Raw genomic sequence first — 24,737 nt, 5'->3', positions numbered from 1 at the left:
TAAGAATTTTCTACCAGGCGTTAAAGGCATTTATATGGAACGACATCTTTCAAAAGCAATGTCGCTAGTCCAGATTTGGGGACTATTTGATTATGACAAGACGTTTGATGGTTTTATTTTACATACCAGCTGTGCCACAAATCGTTCCATACCTCGAACAAATTCCTAATTTGCATCCTGCGAGTACTTTGTACAAAAGAGGGATTTTAATTTTAAGCTATCCTCGTCAATATCTGTAGCTCCCAGAATAGCCTTAAACTCAAAAGTGGGGTCGGTGCTCTGAAGCACAACTGGCACGAAGGCTTTGGAGGCGGTTTTGCTTTGTTCGGTTCCCCCCTCCCTTAACTTTGAAATAAACTCCCGTTAAAGCCCCGTTACGAAGGGGGATCCCGCTCTCCAAGCCCTCGGGGGTGGTGGCTGCGGGTCCCGGGGGGCGGTACGGGAGGCGGGTCCGGGGGCCGCTCGGGGCGGGGATGGGGAGGCGGCCCCGAGCTGGGGCGAGGGCTCCGCGGGCGCGGCGGGAGCCGGGGAGTGGGCGCGGGGGGCCCTGGGTGGGCAGCGCTCAGCCCCGGCCTCAGCGCGGCAGCCCCGGGCCGGGCGGGGAACGGCGGCTCCTTCGGCTGCCCCTTGGCCTCCCCTCCCAGCTCTTCTCCTCTCGCCGAGACCTCTGGATGATCGGTTCTCCTTCTAATTGGTTACGGCTCTCCTCATCCTTCCCTTTTCGACAGGTGATCGGAGCGTTCGGGGCTTGCTTGGGATCTGTCTGCCTTAGAAAAGCTGATGAACTTGCTTTCCAATAGCTCGCGTTGTTATTCTCTATCTATATAATATGTAATATATAGTATCCATCTACCTTAATAGAAATTTCCAACTGCTTAAGTATGTTAGAAGCTTCTATTGTTGCTACGTTGCGCATTGATCTTTATTTACTTTTGCAAATCCTTCCTTGGAAAGGTTTCTGTAGGAATTCATTCCATTAGAAATGTTTGAAGCATTTTAATGACTTCATTCTGTGATCTGACAGGTACAGGTTGGAAGAAACGTCGATAAAACAATTAATGGAAGACGTGCTTTTTAAATAGTTTTGTATTTTTAAGGTAGTTGCTCTTAAACAAAAAGCAGTTGCGCTCGTGCATGGAATTTGGAATTTAATAGTGAATTATTGCTCAGGAGCTGTCGCTCATTTTCAGCTTTCAATAATGCAAGATCTAGTGCTTGGCAGCTCTCGTTAGCGTTTATTAAGTATTATTTGCTCTAGAGAGATGGATTTATTTAGGCAATAGGAAGACTGGGAGATGAAATTTAAGACTTATTTGTTTTCGTGTGTAAAATGACACCGAAGTATAAACTACTCTTTGAGAAAGCAAATTTATTTGGTAGTTAGGCATATTCTAGTATTTCAAAGCAAAGTAGAGCTGCCTTATAGAACTCAATAGAGGTATCATTTTATAGAAGACAATTGCTTTATAATCATAGAAACATTACTATAAAGCAAAACATTACTTTAACTTCTATTATCTGAACATAGTATAAGCAGATGAAAAACTACAAAAAAATTCTGTGTAAAGAATTATATATAGATTGTATGCAAGATTTTGAAGAATTTACCTGGCTAAACCCTAGTATGTTGTATGTGGATATTTCCAAGCTTATAATGCTGTGAATTAGTCAATTTTCCTACAGCACAGTCATGTTACTTGCAAAGGCTGTTAATAAACACCACATCAAAGAACAACGTATTTTGTTGGAAAACAAATTATTTTAGGTCAGACCTATTTTAGTTTACAAAAGCCACTTTCCATTAAAAGGTTTCTTTGCTTCACTGTAGTGTAAAATAAGTTATTTATGTTGTTCCCCACAATTTGACATTATATAGTGTTCTTCATCTCAGTTACTTCCGGCTATTGGAGTTGATGTTAGGTATTAAGTTTAGCATTGATTTAAATAAGATTAATCTAAGTTGATGTTACCCAGTAGTTTTAAAGAAATCTCTGGTATTAACCATCTGAAAGTGACTGCTCTAAGTTTTAAAATATTTCTCTTCAAGTACATGATGAACATATGACATCACAGAAGATTATATAGCTGTGTGTATAGCTGTGAATGCATGCATGTGCATGTGTATGTGTGTGTATATATATGTATATGCTTACACACCAGTATATTCTTTCCTGTTGGAAAGAAACATTTGAACAGATATAGCATTTTTTTTAATTTGAGAGCTACCAAAAAGAAATAGTGAGACTGTTAAACAAGAATGTATCTTATGTTTCTTGAACATCAATCAGATAATTTAATTTCTTTGAATTTTTGAAAAGGAGACATAAATGTGAACTGTTTGTAGAGAGAGGAAAAATGATTTCTGACTGTATCCACAAGTTATACATTTTCATTCAATTTGTGTTTGGTTCAGTCTGGTTGTGTTTGAATTGTGTTGGTTCCTTGTTTGGCTGGTTATTCTTCATTTTCAGTGGCTACACGTAGGGAATGGTGGTTTAGTCTGCATGGATGCACAAGTCTGTGAGAACAAATGTGTTAGCACAAATTGCAGTGGTCGGGGCTCCTATTTACCTGAATCAAACAAGGATTTTGCTGAAAGTGGACACACAAGTCTGTGTGACAAAGTAACTTTCTTATACTATGTTGACAGATGAATATTGCCTTCTCTGTTCCCCCTTACATGGAATAACTTTGTTGCTTTAAGATGTATGTTTGTTGTATGCTTTTTTTGTGTGTGAGAAAAGTAGAGAGAATTTTATGTCTGCTTTCTCTCCCTTCCTGGTTTTCCTCCATAAAGTTCAAAACTCCTGTGACATTTTGGAGTGCTACGTTTATTGCTGAATGGTGAACAATATCAGAGCAGAGGGGTAGAAACCAGACCAAGCCTCTGCACAAGAAACCAGACCTGCACAATTCAGATCCGGAATATGAGATACTGAGTGCTCTGAACCAAAATGTATCTACAGGGTGTACTGCATGTACTATGTGGCTACAGTGATGTTAATTCATAATCTTCTTATAATCTTCAAACCTGACCGAAGACTTAAAACATGCTCCCTGTATCCTACAGGAACACTGTTCTTTGGATCTTAGGCCTTGAAACAACAAGAGCAAATTAATGAATAAAGGTAATGTTTCCATTAGACAGAACAGCTGTAGTCCAGTGAAGAGAGTGCCCTTCAGTACAGTGCCCTGCACAAAAAAATTAAGTCTTTGAAAGCCAACAGATTACAGAGCTGTAGTCAACTCCTCTTTATCCACAGGTGGACTGTCTGAGTTCTGAATGACTTGTACAAGCCAGTACCAGCTACCAGGGTCCATTAGATCAGATGCAGGACCAGGCAGAAGCACTAATTCTGCCTCTAGGGCCAACCCAACTAGAAAGAACTATTGGCATTTTAGACATCACAAAGCCAAACTCCTAGACTCAGTCTGTCTGAATCACTGGGAAAGCTGAAAATAAATATATTTTGTCTTTTCTAATAAGGCAGTATTATTGTTGCTTGTTGTCCAGCTTGAGGTGTGGAAGAGACCTCAGTGACTCCATGTGGACACTCATGTTTCATAGAATGATAGAATCATAGAATAACCAGGTTGGAAGAGACCCACCGGATCATCGAGTCCAACCATTCCTATCAAACACTAAACCATGCCTCTTAGCACCTCGTCCACCCGTGCCTTAAACACCTCCAGGGAAGGTGACTCAACCACCTCCCTGGGTAGCCTGTTCCAGTGCCCAATGACCCTTTCTGTGAAGAATTTTTTCCTAATGTCTAGCCTAAACCTCCCCTGGCGGAGCTTGAGGCCAAAACCTCTGGTTTACTGAAAGGTCTGCTAAATCCTTTTATCTAGCAAAGAAGGCTTCCCAGGGAGCTATGTGATACAGTTGCATCATGCATTCCAGCAAATCAGTATTAAGGAGTCTTTCCTGCTATATGATAGCTCGTTTCTCTCTTGCCTACCTCATTTCCTGCCATAGAAGGCAATAGAGTTGGGAGTTCAATGTGTAAATTTCCTAAGAGCATAGGGAAGTTTGGTGATGAGCTTCCATTAGAAAGTCAACGGAGACAGGGTACGTGAATCTCTTTGGGACTTATTCAAATCTCAGTTATTTTCTTATCAGTCTAGATCTGATGCTCAGTCCCAGACATTTTTTTCTTGGGCTTCAGGTAAAAGTGGAAATTACATCCTTGTAATGGTCTTGGAAGAAATGATTCAATCTGCATCTGCTTGGAGAGGCAGCTCTGCATGTCTGTGGGGCAGTTGCTATGCATCAGGAGACATCCCACTTCAGGTTTCCCTGCCCTCAGAGAAAATAGGAAGAAACTTGGAAGCTTTTCTTTTAATCAGCACTTCTGAACGGGTCCTGTATTTCACAAGACTTGCTTAAGGCAAATGTGGAACTTGAGGCATTTACTCATTTCCACGCTGGGATTTTAGCTCTGTCTTCTTCATTATTCCCACTGATGTTTGAGAGATTGTTCATAATAAAAAGATTTGGCAGCTTCATGATTCACTAGGCTGGGTATCCAGCCAAGATGTAATGATGGTTCATCAAGAGCTGTCAGCTTATATAGCATGTACTATAGATTTTAGGTGATGGAAGATAAGTCTAAAGACCATAGAGCCTTGAAACATTAAGAAGTGCAGAACTGCTCCCTGAAGATACCATGAAGATACAATGACAAAATTGTGAGCACCCCATAAGTTTGCAAATCTCTGATTGACACTAAAAACTCCAGATTAAACTCACAGTCCAGAAAGGGCGAGTTTCTAGAAGCTTGAAGTAGACACCAGGCTCTTCACTCCAGCCTGCCTTGTGATCTTTCCAGGGTATGCTAGACACTGAGTTTCCCCCTTTCTACCTGTTATTTTTAGGGACTTGTCAGGTCAAAGTTGTGCAGCTGCTGTACAGGAAGTTATGATATAAGAGAAACCTGGGGATGCCTGGAATACCAAGGGAAAACCATTTCCATATTTCAGGATAGTTGAGTCCCAATTTTATTCCACTCTCTTTGATATTCAGTTCACCTCTGCAGTCAGCAAATTCCTCCTCAAGTGTACAGTCTTCTGCTTCTTCCCAGATGCCTAGCTCAGGCAAACTGCAGGGACTGAGTCATCCCAGGAGTACAGGGGATGTTTTCAGAGGGCTATGAGGAACTGTGAAGAAAGGTATGTCCCATTCATAGGCCTGGATAGCAAAAAATATTCTGCACTCCACAGGTTTTATTATCTCAGTTTCTTTATCAGTGCTTATTGGGGTGTTATTAACACGCAGATGGGAAGAAATAAACCCTCTTTATGAATCAGCTGCCTCCTTGCTTCTATGCAAACTGGGATCCAAATTTGCCACCAGTGAGATTGAAAGTATGAAAGAGCATTCTCAGAACTCAGGAATTCAAGAAATATTGTCTATGTGCTGTTTCTGTAAGATGGGGAAGGTGCTAAAATTAAGACTCAGAAATAAATCACGCATTACTTCAGAAAGATTTCTATCTTAAAATCATCAGCACCTCTTTCCTTTCCAAGGTAATCCAAGACTTGTATACTCTGTTTAGGATGTGATTTCTGTTTGAGGGTAGCAAAGCCACAGCTGGCTTTGTTCAGCCCAAATAGTCTGGGAATGGCCCCACGTGGCTGTATCTGCCTTCCCTCTCTAGGTACACTTGTAGTGTTTTCTTCACGCATGTAAGTTTATTCGAAGTAAAGGCATGAAGAAACCACTTCATGCCCCAAAGGGAGCATCTTCCAGACCTGCACCCAAGCTGAAGCACAGAAGCTCTGTCTTGCAGCAGGAGTGAGCTGAAGGAAATGCCTTGTCTAGAATTTGCATGGTTTAAAAGGACCTTCCTGACTCGTAAGTGGATTTAGGAAAAAGGCTGCAGTTTGTTTCAGAATTTATATTGTAGGTTCTAAAATGACTTATCTTTTAAAACAAGAATTCTGTATTAATTTCTTTGATTTCCTGACAGTTTCCTTCAGTTTTAGTTTTTATATTGTTCTTCTTTGCAGTTCACAACTTGAATAAAAGGAGAAGGAAACCTTGCACAGAAGGAAAGCAAATGTATAAACCCCAAGAAGTGGATTTTCTCACTTTTCCATCTCTGATTCTCTTAGTATTCCCCTCATGTGTTTGTTAGAGTAGAACTGAGTAATTCAGTTGAAAGAGACCTGCAACAATTGTCTAGTCTGACTGCCTGGCTACTTCAGGGCTCACCTAAAGTTAAGGCGTATTATTAAGGACATGGTCCAAATGTCTCTTAAACACTGACACATTTGGGACATCAACCACCAATCTAGGAAGCCTGTTCCAGTGTTTGGCCACCCTCTTGATAAAGAAATGCTTCCTAACGTCCAGTATAAATCTCTCCTGGCACAGCTTTGAATAATTTCTGTGCGTCCTACACCAGGGAGAGGAGATCAGCACCTCCTTCTCCACTTCTCCTCCTCAGGAATCTGTAGAGAGCAATGAAGTTGCCCTTCAGCCTCCTTTCTCCAAACTAGACAAGGCCGAAATCCTTAGCTGCCCCTCACAGGACGCTCCTTCCAGCCCTTTCATCAGCTTTGTGTTAAGAATTCTCAGCTCCTTATAACAACAGAGAATAATAAATGCTGCAGACAGAAGCACTCTGTCTGCATCAGCTCAATTCCTTTAATATCTGTAGTTTATTGCACATGACACTGCATGTCTGATCATGGATTCCTCAGACCGACAGACTTCCTATTGAAATCAAAGGCAGTTTTGGCAGTGGCTACATGAGTGCATTGGCACGAAGTCACAGGTTATGTGCTTCAGGGAAAACACTGTCACACTTTTGAGTAGAGAGAAGTAAGTTAAAAGATGAAGGAAATGATGGTTCCAGTTTTAATATTTTTTTCTTTCTTTCTATTTTGTTGACATGGAAAATGCAGGGTTATCCTGTTTACATTAATTCCTTCTCTGGAGAAAATCTGGAGTAGATGTGAAAATGGTTAAGGAGGCTGTGGGATGATGCTTTCTGGGATCAAATACTTTCATAAGTTTTTATGAGTAACTTCTTTACTGTTTGGGGTTTTTTTTCCAGCTAGGGTACTGGCTTTGCAAATGATATCACTACCTGCAAATTAATCCACAGTTAAAATGGAATGTAATGGTGAAATAGAAGAAGCTATTGAAATTAAAAATAAAAATTTAAAAGAAACCATTTTTATTATCTCCTTCCATTTATGACTGTGAAGAGCTGAATTAGCTAATTAAGTTCTGACTGAAAATCACCTCTGGCAAAGGTGATTAATTTGTTTTCTTCACACTTGCAAAGTCGATCATAATATTATACAAGGCTACCAGTGCTTTTATAACCATTGAGACTTCAAGTGATGCCACAGTTCAACATTGTCACTGTGGCAAGGAGAATTGGGCCAAGTCCCATGAAAACAAGAGACAGAGGAGTTCTTCCTCAAAGTGGTCTTTCTACATTTGGACATTTCCCGACATTTCTTAGAAGATCTTGTAGTGACATCTGAAGGCCAAATCATAAAAAGGCAGGATCTGGAAATTAGCTCAGAACTGTTCTTGTGCCCTCCTCTCACTTCTGTGCTCTAGAAACATATTTTTCTCGTGAAGTCAGTGAGCTACATACACATTTTTTTTCATGAAGGCAGAAATTGTAACCATAGTTAGTTAATGGGATGATATGCAAGTGGTAGGAAATGAGGAGAGAGACAAGAAAGCTCTTTACAGGGTTCCAGCCTAGGAGAGCATTCAGGAAAAAAAAAATTAAAAAAAAAATAAAGATGACTAGCAACTTATGTGCTGCTTCTGGAAGCAAGCAGGCTGGAGCAGTTGCTGTAAGCACCATCTATTTCATGTGCTTTTTGATGGAACATCCACAATTGCATAATCCATAGGAAGTTGCCTGCCCACAGGTACTTGTTGTTTGACAGATCTGTCACACTTCTCAGAAATCAAGATGCAAAATCCATCACTCAGGGACATGGTATATGTGTATCAGATACTCTCTGGGGGATGAAGAGTCCTTTAAACGGCAAGTCCCTAAACTCATCCATATGAAGAATTTGCATCTGTGACAGATAGAATATGGAGAGTATGCATTGTCTAACAGGTGATCTGACTCTGATGTGCTACTAAAGCACTATAAATATTCATTTTTATTCACCCATTCAGAGACGTGTGGGTGCGCCCAGAGGGATAGGAACTGCTTATGCAGAACATGAGTGTGAACAGCAGGATTATGTTGCATGAAGGGGATCACGTCTCTAGAAGGCAATGGTGCTCCCAGCAGTGGTAGTTTGAGGCACGCATATCATTGCCTGCATGATACAGAGCTGAAGATATGACCTTGACAAAGAGGCTTATGACAGAGTTCTCTAAACTTTGCTATATAACCGAAGACTGAATCATGCCCATACCCTGCTGAGATTTACTCCTTTAAAATATCAATGAGTATTTTACTGGACTCACTGGGAAAGAGCACTGGGTGGATTTACACCTGGGATACCACTAAACTTTCCTGAAGCTGGCTCAAAAGGCACCTCCATGTGTATTTTCCAGACACCACTATCCTCAAAATGCATAAACTTTCTTAAAAAACACCGTGCAGCCTGATAAGATTCTTTAACAGCAACAAGCATTAAAAACTGATTTTAAAACGTCTGCAATATGGAAAAATGTGGTTGTTGGTGTGCGTGTGTGTACCTTCTTTTATGCTGCAGCTGCTGAGTTGCACAATCCAGTCATAATATTGCAGTGATGCCTGTAAAGTTTTATAGATACTTAGCTGTCCTTCACCTCTTATTCCTGTTGTCTGTAGTCCTTTTATCTCTCTTCAGCTCCTTTGTAGTTTCTTTTACTACACTAGAATGTTCAGAAATGGATTAAATTTCTCTCTCTCCTCTCAAGTCACATTTCAAGACTCAGTCTTTGCTTTTGAGGTGGTCAGTATTTCAGTTCTCGAAGTTGAGGGCTGTGGCTATCAGAGAACCCTCTACCACCCCTCACCTGTGCAGGGAGCAGGACTTGTTCCATTTCTCTCCTATGGATGAATTTGCACTTTGCAATGGAGACCTCTGAGTGAGGGCTGGTCCAGACCAAAAAGCCTGCAGGATGCAGCACATCCCTTTGCAGAGGTGGCAGCTTGTTTTTGAAAGCAGTACAGTCATACTTACTTGCTGTTACCGCTCAGCTAATGGACTTGCTTCTGTAATACAAGCTGAAAGCTTGTCTGTGCAGAAGGAAGAGCTTGCTTGTGCATTTGGGGTCTGTACAAAAAAAGATTTACCCCTTTTCTTCTAAAGATGTTGCAGGGTATCACCATTCTCTACTCCAAGTACCAGCAGCACATCTTCAGCCTACCTTCTCTTATTCAAAAAGAGAACGCTGTACATTTAAATTACACTCCCTACCTGACATAACCTTGACCAGACCCTATAAAACCCAGTGACTCTGGAGGCATCCTTAACTCCTTTTTGAGTGGAAGATGCAGTGATGCAACAAGCTAACAACACCAGGGACTTGAGGATGTCCTGCTGTCACTTTGTCATGGGACACTGTGTTATACTGAGATGTTACGCTAGATGGTGCATTTGACAATTTAGTTGAAGAAATTGATCTTCCCATGCTGAAAGCTTCTGGTGCAAGACAGCATAACACGCCCATTTGCTGTGTACACACATCACGTCTTTTTAATAACTTTTCACAAAGTTGACCCTCTTGTGTGAGAGTTGAATGTGACCACAACTGCCATGGCAGCACTTCGAGACTTTGGCGTTTATGCCTGTAGGTTTAGGGGATTTTTTGCCCATCACAGGTCTTTGATTAATTCACTGGTCACTTAGAAACAAGCAAACCATTGTGGCATATTAAGTTTGAGGAATGCTTGTGTTTGGATAGAGGAAAGATCTGTTAGAAAATATCTGATATTCCTTATTAACCTGCATTTCCTATATCCTGTCAATCTAGGCAAATTAAATGGAAATGAAGATGTGCACATATTGAATTTTTTGCTGGACAATAAATATTGATTTATTTGCCCCATGGCCAGATAACTTTGCCATAGAACATTGCTTCTAACGAGGAGCAATGGTTTCCCTTCCCAGAAAGGGGGGATTAGTCTGCGAGCAGGCTTGTGGGACAGTGCATACAGCCAAAGACTCACATGTTCAGGGAATTAGTTTCCACGCCTCATTTTGGGCATGTGGAAGCCCTTCAGAATTTGGGGCAGTGGAGTAGGCAGCACACACGTTGCTGGGAACTGTTGATACGTTCACCAAGGAGCTCAGAAGTGCTGCCCGAATTGGAGGTGTGGGCTGTGAGTGAGCTGATGGTTGCAGATCTGTCTTGCAGGTTAACAGCCCTGAACCATGTCCTGCCCCTTTGGGATTCTTTGAGACGTGCATTATGGAAGAAATCACTAGGTGGTGCTGTTACACGTGGATCGGACAGTTTTTCGTCTCAGCCACACATTTTCCTTCTTTGGGGAAATGGCTCTTGATAGGATTGGGTTTACAGTACCTCTTTGAAAAGCTGCTGAACTAGAGGAGAGTAGCAGGCAGCAGCAGCTAGATGGAAGGGAGTGGAGCTTCTTCAGGCTCTCGTGTATGTGCTTGGGCTGAGATTCTGCAGGAAGACTGCACACAGGTAGCACCCACCTTCTCCCTATAAGCCTGTGCTAAAATCCAGCATCCTTCCCCACTGAGAACTCAGCTCTGAAGGCCCTGGATTTCTGTTTTCTCTGGAGTGACTGCAGCATGCCAGGGCACAGCACTCTCTTAGTTTACATGGAGAAATTAATCTGAATTTCACAGAAAAGGAAATATTAGTAAGAGGAGTTGCCTTCTAGGACCATGAGTAAAACAATGTCAGAAGAGATTAGGAATTTCCTGACATGAATTCTTTAAAAAAAGGAATTGGCTCAGGTTGTAATTTCTTGCTTTACTTTTTCTTATGTAGAGAGTCGTTTAAGCACTTTTTGTTTTGAATTTATTTTCTGATGGCTTAGAACTTTTATTTTTTTGATATTATTTAAAATAAATATGCCTTGACTGTTTCCATTTATTAAAAATTGTTATACTTTAAATGGAAAGATACAGATACATACGAATATGTTATATTGATTTAAGTAGATCCTATATGTTATACAAATGTACACATAGATCCCATCATTTTGTTCTAACACCAGTAGTAACTTTGGGACATTATTGGGAAGCTAGGCAATGAAACTGATGATTAGCAGAGAGCAGAGGCCCATTCTATCCTCTTCTTAGTGACTAATCTCTGGCAGGCCATCTGACTTTTTTTTTTTTACTCCTGTACCTCCCACTTTTTGCCTTGGTTGTCTGGTTTAGCCCTTCATCCTTCAGATAATTACCACTTCCTGCATATGTATTTTAATATTTTTGAGGTACAGCCTTAGACCTTGCCTACCAGGAAGAAATTATACTGAATTAACTATACTGATTTAGAAACTGATTTAGTTAAACCAGCGCAAAACTCCTGAGCACTTTATATCGCTTCAACTTAAGTCATGATTCAGTGAGTAACAAGTCAATTCTGTTGGCAGAGAGTGAGAAAGATTAGACTGGATCTTAAGTCCTTCCATCTCAGTATTTATTAGGCTAAGGCCTCTTCAGGGCTTGTTGCTGTTCTCTTTAATTTTCCCTGCCTAATGGACCTGATCAAGCTCTTGATGGCATAAATGAGGGTTTTTACATGACCTCCAGCGAGGAGCTGGAGATGGCAATGTCTTTATTAAAAACCTAGAGAAGCTTAGAATGACAAAGACCTTAAAACCTGCCTCCTTGCTGCACACAGAGTTCTTGGATTGTGGCTCATTTTGCAAAAATAACCTCTGCTCTGAAAAGTGTAGTATTCTACATCCAGGGCAGGAAAATTCGTCCTCTAAAGACAAAAAATTCTACTAACATTACACTAAAAGAATCGCCATGCAGAGAGTCATAATGGGATTTGATTTTCCCAACAACAGCAGATATGTAAGATCTCACACATATTTTGAAATGAGATGAAAATAATCGTTTTGTCAGTCTCCACAGGTTTTGTGCATTCAGTTTGGATATACATTGGACTCATGCTATTCCCGTTTTTCTTAACCAGAAACAAGGCTGATGCTGCACTTTCAAATCAAAAAGGACGGCCTTTGCAAAATACATAAAAGAAGCATTTGTTTTGGGTTTTTTGTTGTTCTCCTCTGCCTTTCTTTACAATTCTAGAAACTACTAGTAATAAATAAGAAGGATATCTGAGAATATGCTGAACAAGAATATGCCGAGTTCCACTTTCTGAAAATTTTGTTTTCTGTTCCCAAACCTTATTCCTGGCTTTTGAGAGAAGCAGTGTAGCAGGAGTTGAACTCTTGCACTTTCTGGCTATTCCAGAAAAAGAGTAGTTTGCTTGTTTACAAACCTAAGATTTTTGCTTAGTGCAAAGTAATTTTTCTCTTTTTGAACTGGATGTTAATAAACCTCTAAACTCCATTACCAACAATGTCCTGGCATACTCTAGCAATTCGCCTACAGTTCCTGGAAGTCTTTATATCGTAAGTAGTAAAGCCTCCTTCTATTTCCATCTCTATTCCAAATGCAATTTTTTGTTTATTTTGCAGGTTTATGATGGAACTAACATCTTTACCTAAATTCCTTTGGACAAGTGACAACAAACTTCTGCATCACCATTTCCCGGACATATTGGCTACAGTTCATACCACTCAAGACATTCCCAAAGAAGTCGTTTTTGGACCATGCATGCTCCAGAACACCCTGCTGGACACTGTAGCTTTTATTGCTCTCAAGTGTTCTGATAGACGGAACATCCATTACGTATTTAAGGTAGGAGAAATCAACATTTAAAATTACTCATATTAAAAATGCTTACACCATCCCTGAGAAGGTAACCTTGCCAAGGGGTAGAATTTTGTTTTATTCAGCACAACAAGCAGCTCCTCCAAAGGGAAGAAGTAGCCAGTGCATTTCTGATTTATGAGCTGCAAACTGGAGGGACCTCAGTGAGAACTGTTTCCTTTGCAGAAAGAATAAAAAATCTCACTTCTGTGCTAATGATTGATGACCTGCTTCAGCATGACGGAGAATCAGAGGAAAGAGGGGCAAATAATTTAGAAACGTCACGCTTAGGTTTCATTCTTACAGATGAAGACAGGGAGGTAGTGTTTTGCAATCTGAGTCAAACAAATTTCCCACATGCAGTAGCATGGATGGATCTGGGGGAGATCCAGGTTCTCCTAAGGTTTCTGTGCTCTGGAGGAGAGATACCCCAGGGACTATGTGTAATATGGAAGACGCAGCTGTTGGAAGATATCGGTTTGAAACTTGTGCTTTAAATAAATGAAGATAAGAGGGTTCAGAGTTTTTCTGACTATTTGTTTCAATTTATTTGCTTGCTTGGACAGTGTTATCAGTACTCCAGGAGAACTGTAAGGTCTTTGGAGAAAGATCTGTCCTGAAACAAGGCTTTATTTATGGAATATTTATGTATTTCTCATGGGAGATTTGGAACAACTGTAGACTCAAGAAAGAGCCTCAAAGGTATACTACATTGGAAGAGCCCTTGAGAAGGATGGCTTTAGTGTTTTGCTATGTTTTGAGCTACATAACTGTTACACAGCCATGAAATTGGATGCTTGAGTTGGCTCACATCTCTGTCTTTTGGCAGTAAATACATCAAATTCTGAGCAAATACCTGGTTCAAATGCAATTGATGTTCCATATCCTGTTAGCTACTCATAATTAAAAATAAACCTTCCAGAAATCTGGAACTATTGTTTAGCTCCTAACTCTGTGTGTAGATGATTAATTAACAATTGAATCATGATACTATGTTGTTATCACAGCACCAAAGTGGAAAACAAGAAATGAGTTTTGGTATACTGGCTATGGTACAAACGGAATATGCACAGGATTTATTTGGCAAGGTGATTTGTTTGCAGCTGAGGTTCATGTTCATCATAGCTCAGCAGCACTCCTGCAAGACTTCGGGGAATGTTATTTCTAACAAGGGTTTCCTCATCTTGGGCTTTTGTATTTAGTTCGAAAGGGAGCTCTATGTTTTTTCTCATACTCTTAGAGATTCTAACTTGAACTCCTTGGACTAATTTGTATGCTTGAGCAAAGAAAATGCCTTGGCAACCAGTGGCACTGGTGTTCTTTCCAGCTGATAATTTACACCAGCAAAACAAACCAGCCCCTTACAAAGGTATCTGTCTCACTGAGTTCCCCTGCCCCTTGCAGCTTCTTGTGGGTTTGACTCTGGGTTCCAAGGTAGAGTCTTATTCTCTCTCTTCTCCTCCAGTCTGTATCAAGGAAGTCAGATTTTCTCCATAGCCCAGGTGTGATTGAGCCTGTTGGGCTACAAAACCTTTATCTCATACATGGGTGCAAAGGATTAATCTGAGGGATTACCACCTCCAGAAGAGAGTGGACTTGCAGTGTTTGTAGTGTCTCTAAACACATTGAAAAGTTAAAGCTGGCACATACTTCTAGTTGACAGCACTCAGGTCTTATATTCTGTCCTTTACTCCTCCCCACTTTCTTTAAGCTATCTCAGCTCTTTCCCTGGAGTCTGAGTTCTTGGAGGAGTTGTGTTCCCTTTGACTTTGCTTAGAGTGCCAAGTGGATGCCCAGTATTTCTGAAACACAGAATCTAGTAAATGACAGCCTCTGTCATAGTTCAAACCACTGTGTGGGGGTGGTTGTGCTTTTGTTGCTGTCATATTCTTCATTTCTCAATCATTGTTAATTACTGTGGCACTTGGAGAGAACCCGTTACAGGGCATGCTAATCTATTTTCTCCCATATGCTAATTAACTCTTATCCTAATGGTCCCTTAATGTTTAATTCTTGTATTCATGTAGTCATACTTTTCATGGTAGGTATTAGTCAGTTAAAAGCAGAGAAAGAAATAGCCAAAATACTGTTTCTGATACCAAAACCAATGAATGGCTGCCCTGCAATTAGTGTAAAACAAAGAGCTATATATTCCTTGGGGTGGAATTTAGATCATACTTGTCATAAGACATTTTTCATTTCCAAACTTCTCCCTTTCTAAACAATGACTTAGTGCTTCAAAAATTAGTTGAGGCTTTTTATGTGTGTAAATATTGCCCTTGATCACCCCGTGTTTCAGCCTCCAAGGCATGAAAATCTTCCCTGTCTTTCAAATACACAAAGGGCAGAGCTGCTCTGGTAAACACCAAGAAAAAAACTATAAAGTAATAAACCATTCTGTATTCAGAACAAATGCAATAAAGTAACCAGGATGGGCGCGGTACACTGACTGAGGAAGACAAAGCAAAAAGTTTTATAGTTATATTATTTCCAGAGCATGGTCAACCTGTGACTATACAACACAGGAGTCCTGTGAAGAACTGAGTATATGTAACTGAGGACTACACTGTAATATACACACAGAAGGGAAATTTAATTTGGGCAGCAGACTTAATATTATTTTTTTAACTTCTGAGTGCCTGACCTTACAACCTAAGCAGCATTTTCTAATTTAATCTGTTTGGTATTTCTGAATGCACACACACTGAAAGTAAACTAATCCCTCACTACTCTCAGAAATAATTTAATGAAAAATATTCATCTGATGAGTTTTTATTTGTTTAGATAACTTGAAATGAATTTAATTGGTTTATAAAATGCAGGAATAGGAATATAAAATTTTATTTCTGAAAAAGGAAAGAGATCATGTAAGTGCTTCTTAGTTGCGTTTATTAAAATCTAATATTTATGTAACCTAGTTCAACAGTTATATATGCAGATGTTGTCTCCTTGGGGTGCTGAATCAAAAAAAGACTTCCTGATCCCTATCCTCTTATGTCACAAAAATCTCCACATGCAACTGCCCAGAGTGCACATTCATTTCTGGACTCATATTGCACTGTCTGCACATCTCACAGCCTCCAAGCCACAGCACTCCCAATTCAGATCCCATTTTCCTATGTGATTGAGACTCATCCTTACAGAAAAGCACACCACCTGTACCTCTGTGAGTCACACCTGACACAATCCTGCATCAGACAGAGAACATCATCCTTGCCATGAGATGGCCAGAGACTGACCAGTGTACCATCCCTGGGATTGCCATTAGAGGCTGCACATGAATACTTCTGTCTCCTTCTCCCTCCCATGCAGCTGTGTTCCCAGGGCTCTCAGCACTCACACTGGGGAAGCATTTTCCCGGTAATGACTTTGGATTTGGTGACACTGGTATATGAATTGGGCTCACAGCTTTGGCATACTGGCTCTGCGTGAGTGAGAAAACTGGCTTTGTTTTTGAATTGATTGATGTAAATCTATTTTGGGTCCACAGACCTGAAACTTCCCTTTTTTTGTGTCCTGTCTCACAGGTAGATGTTACATCTGTGCACAGTCCCACAGGACTGCCTTGGATGAGACTTGTACAAGCAGCTGCCAATAGCAAGGAGCAGAATTTGGAAGCTTACTTAGAAAACAGTCAGTTATATTATCGCTCTACTAGGAAAATCAACAAAAATGAGGAGCTGCTGGTCTGGTATGATGAGGAGCTTTTGAGCCTCTTGGGTTTCAATGAGATAAAAGCTCAGAGTCCCCAGAATGGTAAGTACTAAATTGTTGACTGTAAGGGTCACTGAGGACTGAAGTCAATCTCCAGCTTCTTCATATGTAGTGATCTTGTCGTACAGGAATTAAAACCTATATAAACCCTTAGCTGGTCAGCTGAAAGAAAAGACCTTCTTATTTGGGGATTCAGCTGGAGGCAGAGAGCAAGAAAAGCATTACAGTTCTCAATGCCATTTTCATTGCTAGCAGAGAAGGGTGCACTAAGGATTCAAGCTGAAATTTTTGAGCTGTGTAATGGATGTCTACGCACCTGACTACCTTGGAATCCTAAAAGCCTAAATATCAAACAGAAATATGCCTTTTTTAGGTCATTGAGGGATCATGTTTAGGTAAGTGTTCAGCTTTAATCTTGTAAATGAGCAGGGCTGTAAAAAGTACTTAAGAACCCGTACGGCTCAATCTGCCTACTTAGCTTTGGACACAGTGGAAGCAAGGAGAAGGGCATGGTTTTCATTCTGAGATATTGCTAGAAATTTATTGTTCTAAAAGAAATTGAGTTGTCAATTGTTGAAAAACTAAAAATCTAGATTATGAAGAGACCAAGCAAATCACTGTCAGTTCTATGCCAAGGTCGACTCCAGCTGACAGTTGCTCTAAAGTTTGATGTAGTTAGTCTGCAACAACAACTTCTCTACATTCCCTTTGGTTGATTTAAACACAGCTTATACATGAAAGCTTGGTTGGTAAAGGTGTAGACTGGTAAAGGTACAAGTTGGTAAATTTAAGTGATAATGTACTTGCCTGTATATTACTATTAAATTAATATGAACACAACCATAGCAGGAACCCACTGAATAATTTTAACTAATTTCAGTGTATTCTGTTAGCTTCTATGTAGGCACACACTGTCAGCCCAGTGGATTTACCGGACCAAAGTGTTATCTACACTAGAAACGCTATATTTAGAGTCAGGATTTTAAACTAACAGGAACAGTGTTCCACCCAAATCAGTAGCCTTGTTTTCTTATAAAATTTCATTTTCTGTAGTTTGGGAAGTGATCTAAGCTGTGCTGAGCCTACAAATTAGAGATTTATAATTCTACCCAAGCAATCTGTGGGCAATCTGTGCCTTGAGGCTTATAGTAGTTTGCCAAATGAACATGAGTAAGGGCTTCAGGCATTATCATCAGATGATTTGTGAAAAGTATTGAATTTCTAGAGTATTCAGAAGATAGAAGCTTATGTCAAAACTTTTGAGTCCAGGTCTAAACCACATCATTACTTGCATATATAGAATTTAATATTCAGCCTGTATTAAATCCAGTGACTTACTTAGGAAATGTAGACCCAAATCTGGGTACAGACTTCAAATTGTCATAAAGTCCATATAGTTTTATCTACACCATCATGTACTGGCCATTTTACATGATACAAACTTGGCTTCAGAGTCTAAATGAAAATATTTCTGCAAGTAGCGTATGAAGGCAAATGTGGTGAACCATTTTCTATAGCAGTGAGGGGCCTGATTCTGCACTGACATCAGCTTTACCATGTGTTATCTTGTATGACACAAGGAATGTTTCTGGGTTGCTTGTTTATGTCAATGACAGGGTCAGGATCTGCCCATGATTCTAACTTTGCAAAACTCATCATCTGTTGTCTGTTTCTGCAGAGCTGAGATGCCAAGAATGTGACCGAGTCTTTAAATGTGAGCATTCCTATCTCTCCCATGTCCGCTTCCTATGTGTCCCAGAGAAGACTGCCCTGCTATGGAGAAACTTCCAGGACCCTAAGATTGAAAAGACCAACTCAGCTGAGCAGACCACGAATTTCCACAGCCTGGCAAGGGATTTAGAGGTCAAAATGGCAGGTTGTAAAGATGATGCCCTGGGTCTCACAGGAGAAAAGAGAGCAAAATCTGAAGAGACTGAGAACAACAGGAGCAGGAAAACAGTGTTGTTGGAGAAAACCAATAACCTGAGTGAGGAACATAACTGTGGGGGCAAGGAAGAGGTTGGAGTAGAGCATGCATTGGATGGTTCTTTCTGGAAGCTTAGTTCAGGGAGGCAGTCAGCTAGGAAGGATGCTTTAGAGCAGAAGCAGAGTGCTTTCACCGAGGTCAGGAGGATGAAGGAGAAGCTGAGGAATGAAAGACTGAAGGAGTCAGAACAGAAAGATGGCACAGTCCCACTTGGTAAAGAGCAGGTATCAAAGGAAGTGTTGCTGAACTCCTCTGGTAGTGCATTCTCCTTTGTGTGGCCCACCAGAGCCCGAGGAGAACAGAAGAGTGCTTTCAGCAAACCCAGTAAATGTCTAGAGGAAAGAGCTGCAATAACTTCTCATCCCATAAGTGAGTCACCAAAGAGCCTGGGGGAGCTGTCTGGCTTCATTGCCACCACAGACGTCATGTGCTGCAGCACTCTTCTCAATTCCAAGTTCTTTGCTGGTGATTTGTGTAATGCTCAGATGTTGCAGACAAGCATTACTCGGAGCAATGTTTTCCCGTATACCTCAGAACCATGGCCCAAACAAGCAGGAGGACAATTACAAAACACATCCACCACTTCTTCTTCCTCCTCCTCTTCCTTGACTCTTCTTCCCCCGACCTTCACATCCTTCGGAGTGGCTGCCCAGAACTGGTGTGCCAAATGCAACCTTTCCTTTCGCATGACATCTGATTTAGTCTTCCACATGCGGTCACATCACAAAAGAGAATACTCCTCAACAGAGTCCCAGTGCAAGAGGAGACGAGAAGAGAAGCTAACATGTCCCATTTGTCATGAATACTTCCGAGAACGTCATCATTTATCCCGGCACATGACTTCTCATAATTAGAGCTGTGCAGACAGATGTCACCAAGGGACTGGAAAGGTTGGGTAGAGAAGGGGAACATGATTCACTTAATTCATTTCTTTTTAAGTTTACATTAATTTCTTACAGGAAATCACTGTTTACAGTAATTTATAATAGATACTTTGCAAAAAAAATGTTTACTAGAGTCTGAATGGGCTGTAAGTTTTGAAAACTCAACCTAGCCCTTGTCAATTTATTTTCAAAGAAATAAAGTAGTGAAATGAATGCACATGCAGTATTAATTTGCAAAGACTTGGGGGAAAACTTATTGTTTTGCGGAGTTTTCTTTGCTTGTATTTGATTTGCTGGTGTCTGTGCAATACAATGTGAATACAGAAAATACGGAAGTAACAACCACCTCATTGAATGAGGAATCTTTATGCACTTAAAACCCCAGAGCTTAAATGCTGAAAGAAAAGGCGTTACTGTTTCTGGCAGCTTTCGTGGATTCATTCCTTTGTGTTAGCTAAATCAGCTCTCTTATCAGATTTGTGAGTCTGAGTGAAAAAAAATTATACCTTACTGTCTCCTTGGTTTTGAAAGAGACTTAGGTTAAGACTTTCTCTGAAATTTGTGATTGTCAATAGCTGATCAACAGACTGTCAAATAGGATGTGACTTGTAAATCAGTATATCTGAGTTTTGTTCTAGCCTTTGCCAGTTTTGGAACATCTTTTATGAAGTCAAATCAGCCTGGATCCATATCAAAATGTGACCTGTAATCAGCGTTATTATGTAGACAGGGAGCACAAATTCTGCCTTGCTGTGTGCTTCCAAGTTCTATATGACTTTGGTAGATGTACAGATCTGATAGGGGCAGAGTTTGGCTTTCAGGTTTTGGATATACTAAACAAAACAACTACAGTATTTGAGTTACTGTTAGCTACTTATAGATAGAATCTGCACACTTTAATTGTGGTAGATAGACTGTTCTGCTAACAGCTATAAGAAGAACTTCCTTCACAGAATGACACAGGCATATATTAGATGCATTGCATTAGACAAGCTTGTCTATCTTTTAGTTTCTACATGGGTCAATTCTGTTTTTTTTTTTAAAGAAGGTGCCAAATTCCCTCTATAGCTTGTCCATATGAGACATTTTTCTCTTGCCTTCTTTGGCCTGAGCTCTGCTTAGTCTCAGAGGCAGATGCTTTATATTGCTCTGGGGGCAGGGGGAAGCAACAACCCTGTCTGTTGTCACCATATCTAATTAGCCTTTCAGTACTTTTAAAATCCACTTAGGATCTTGCTATTGGTAGCTTATGACATTGTGTTCTTCTAGTGAACATATATCTCTGTCATGTATAGTATTTTTTCAGGTTGTCTGCTTATCTCTAAGTCTTATCTGATATTATTAAATTTCAGATAGAGAATAATCGGAAACTACTCATTTCCCACCTAAGAGAACTGCTTGGATTTGCAAAGGACACTGCAATATGCTCCATATTATCTTCCACCATAGTAATGATATAGTCCAGTCTACTGGACACTGGCCAGAGATTTTCTTTGAATTCTCTCGATGATGCCTAGGCTGATATTGCAAGTATCAGCAAGTAAACACATCTGAGTGATAAAAGACAGCCTGAGAGTCTTAAGCTATCTTTTGGGATCAACATATTATCTCAGTGCTATCTCTTGGGAGATTTCTGTAAGTCAGGAGACTGTACTCTTCCCAATATGTTGCTGTAGAACATTAACACATGGCTGTTTCCTATTAACATAAATATTTGACTTATTACAGGACAACCACTGGCTGTGCACCCCAGCTTTATTTTCCCAACATAAAGTGATTAAACTGTTACATTATGCCAGAAGAAATAAAATGAGACTAGAGGTCTGGTTGGATTGTAACACAGCTTTCCAAGGTCAGTGGTAGAAGCTCTTTCACTGGAGTCATTAAAAACCAAAATGAACAAAAGCTTTGAAACATGTAGCACAGGGAACAACCTTGCATTGAGTAGGGAATGATGTGGTTTCCTTCTACTTCTAATCTTTCCATCTCTATTTTGTGTCCAATAACATTTACTGTGTAAGGAACATATTTATGGCAACATTTAATGGGCCAAATTTCACTCCATTTGGCTTTATCTGGGTGCCAGCCAGTTTACTGTGAAGTCAGTGTCCATAAAGTGTAATGAAGGACTCCATGGTGTAACTGCATTCATATGTGGTTAGAGTTACAGTTCTCATTAGTAGTTTAGTCCAGATTGTGATCTCACTTATTCCAGTGCAAATCCAGAATAATTCCATGTTACTACTCCTGATTTACATCAATTTCTTTAAGATCAGCCTGGCCTAGTATAAATGAGACTAAAGCTTTTTTGGGACCATTGCTATAAAAGGTTCTCTTCTGTGCCTACTGAAGGATGCCGTGTTTTTCTAATAGTTTTATGGTTAGGAACCTAGCTTCAGATTTCTTCTGCAAAAAGACAAGACCAGCTGTGTAATGCTCCCCAGTATTATGCTGGTGCATCACTTCAATATTATCGTCCTCCAAGAGCCTGCTTTTCCAGTGTGCCACACCTGGCATATCATTTAGATCAGAATGAAGCTGTACCAAATCTAACTGGTTACATGTTTTCACTGATTTTGTGTTGGTGTGAGTGAGCTCAAGAAACTGTTGAAGATTAACCAGTGATCAAGAGCTGCTGAATTTCAAAACATCTTCCAATGGAGTGTTAGATCTACATCCTTATCGTTTCACCAGTAATTAAAATTCTTCACTCTGCTTGTTGTACAAGGCTTAAGCAAGCAGCAGGGCTACAGGGAGAGATAGCTTTCCATTATGTCATGAAATTGTTTTCTTTGAGGGGGAAAAAAGAGTAAGAACTTTTACCTGGTTTGGTTGTGGGTGTCTCTCAGCCGCAGCAACATACATACTGTGATGACAAACAACATACAAATGTGTTCTGTGTGCAGAAAGGCAAGAGAACCAGTTATGAGAAGTGGCAGACCTGAACCAAAATGTAAAAATGATGATGAGAGGTTTATAATTAGCTTTACTTCTGGTACTGTCCTCACCTCCTCTAAATGCAGGGGCAGCTACATTTTGGTCTTAGCATGTAAAGATTGGGGATTTTCCTCTTGCAACACAGAAAACACACTGCAGGCAAATGTGTATGACACTGCCCTTGCTCCTTTGTAGGTGCCCATTGGCATAAAAATTGAGTGAACAAATTGCTTGTTATACTCAACTCACGTACTTTGTGAAGTAAGACTTGTTTACACACAGAGCTGACATCTTATTGTAAGCTACACCTGTGCTGACAGCAGAGCGAAACAGCATACACACCAACAGAACCAGAATTTGATTCCCTAGGTGTAAATGAACTCTTCTGGAAAGTCCTGTGAGCAGGCAGAGGGGACTTTTATGTCTCAAGTTTAACCAAGTGTCTCATCTAAGCTCAGTTACATAAACCAGGGGGCTCATGCCAAATTTTTGCAGATTTTGTGTCTTTAAATTAAAATATTCAAATTAGAACTGAGTGATATTGCACAGGCAGGAGGAAGCGTAGCAAGACAAAGGAAAACAAACTTCCTCTAATTGAGTCCTGCTGGAAGCTTTTTGTCCATTATGTCTAGAAGTCTGAACATTTAAACTGGTTCAGATGAAAGGAAATCCTGCTGGAGGAAAGCGTTCCGCTAGAGCAGGGGGCTCATGAAGAAATGAAGGAACTTGAGGAATTCATGAAGGACTGCATTCAGTTCCAGTGCAATGCTGTGATTTTACAGCAGCCTTTCTACAAGTAGAAGTGCTTGGAAATGAAAAAAAATAGAATTTCTTCTACAAAACAGGAGGAGATGATTTGAAGTCATCTGACTGGTTCTTTTCCACGTCTTTACTAGAAACTGCCTGTGTCATTTTGATCAAACCACTGTTTCTCACAGCATCTGTTTCTGGATCAGTGAAAAGGGACACCACACAACGCTGTCAAGTTAGCTGTTCAGGCTGTGTTTCTGCAGTGAGTTGTGAGTTTATTGATAGGAAATGCCAGATTAGGATATTTGTTTAGTTATTGACCCCTGAACTTTTTCCAGCAAAGATGTGTTTTTCCATAAAGACAACACTCAGATATGCTTTTGAAGAATATATACTTATCTAATTGTTTTTGAGTAGTTTTTCACTAATCAGTGCAGTTTGTGGGCTCCCATTGGTCTGGAGAGTACAGTTTGAAAATCACTGAACTAAGGCAGCTTTTGTGGTCTGATGAGGGAAGACTGCATTGGAAGCTCTCTACAGAGAGCAAGAATGCACCATTTTGTAGAAAAAAAAGTTAGTAATTTGACTGCCATTTCTTGGTCAGAGTTCTGTGAATGCTGAAAGGAGAAAGATCATACTGCTAGGAGGTCTGATACATCAATTCCTTTCTTCCTGCCTTTTAAAAGCAACACGACTAGGATTAAACCTGAGGAAGTTATTCTAGGTGGGATGGTAAGGAAATAGTGTATAAAATGCTTAAGTCTGTCAGCTCTGGAACCAGAAGACAAGGGTGGCAGTTTCAGTGTGTTCCCTGTTGTGTGGTGGAAAGGCACTTGTCACTTCCTAAGAAAACTTCTTTCTCATCTAAACCACGAAACATGGATTTTCCATAACTATATTTAATTCATAGTTTTGTTACGTTCAAACCTCTCAATACAGTGCAATTTTCTACACAATTACTGTCAGTACTTCTGTGAAGGCCTGTTCATCACACTGTGCTGTGGCCATGGCTTGGCTTGAGCTCACATTTTTAGTGGTCCCTAGAAACATAAAAGAAGCCAAGTGGAGCCAAACCCAGGGGCCATACACACGTAGTGGGACATACAGGTTGGGATCTATGTCTTCCTTGACACTGTAGAAGGAGGTGGAAGATCCACATGGAAAAATAAAAGAAAGTTCTTGACTGCACAGAGAATAGGGATCAGCTTTAGTTCTGAAAGTGCAGGTTTAGGCCTCAGGGAAAGTCCTATTACCTCTCATAATTCCAGATGTTCTAGAAGTGTTTGGTACTTCTAAACAGTACAGTCTCACTATGTTCAGTGCCACTTGCCTCAGCAACTCCTGCAAGTTCTTGCCTTTACAAGTATTTCCTTTTTGTCAGTTCTGAATTTGCCTTCACTGTATTGAAGTGAGAGAGGGTAGGATATAGTTAATCTACCCTGCTTGTTATCTCTCCACTGTGAGATAGGAAAGCTGGTCTTTACAGTGTCTTCTAACAAGATGTTTCTTGCGACCGTACCTTGAAGAAAAACAATTTAACACAATTTACACTGCGTTGTGTCCAACTTCTAAGCTCATTGAGATGGGAATAAACGTGACATAGCAGCTTGTGA

The 24,737-nt window shown here is 40.3% G+C and overlaps 1 protein-coding gene across 2 annotated transcripts; it reads left to right on the top strand.

Annotated features, from left to right (window-relative positions):
• Positions 1 to 635: 635 nt before the first annotated feature.
• Positions 636 to 20,466, top strand: ZNF488 (zinc finger protein 488). 2 transcript variants are annotated; one of them, XM_069863535.1, is made up of 4 exons: positions 636 to 728; positions 12,618 to 12,840; positions 16,380 to 16,608; positions 18,245 to 20,466. In XM_069863535.1, the coding sequence occupies exons 2-4, from the start codon at positions 12,622 to 12,624 to the stop codon at positions 19,405 to 19,407; spliced, it is 1,611 nt and encodes a 536-aa protein (XP_069719636.1). In that variant the 5' UTR covers positions 636 to 728; positions 12,618 to 12,621; the 3' UTR covers positions 19,408 to 20,466. The 2 variants fall into 2 exon arrangements, with proteins under 2 accessions (XP_069719636.1, XP_069719637.1); XM_069863536.1 differs by lacking the exon at positions 636 to 728 and having other exon boundaries at positions 12,377 to 12,840.
• The last annotated feature ends 4,271 nt before the right edge of the window (positions 20,467 to 24,737 follow it).

The sequence above is a fragment of the Phaenicophaeus curvirostris genome, chromosome 9, assembly GCF_032191515.1.
Source record: "Phaenicophaeus curvirostris isolate KB17595 chromosome 9, BPBGC_Pcur_1.0, whole genome shotgun sequence".
Lineage (NCBI taxonomy): Eukaryota > Metazoa > Chordata > Aves > Cuculiformes > Cuculidae > Phaenicophaeus > Phaenicophaeus curvirostris.
The sequence above is the reverse complement of the archived record's forward strand: the minus strand, read 5'-3'. Positions and strand labels throughout refer to the sequence as shown.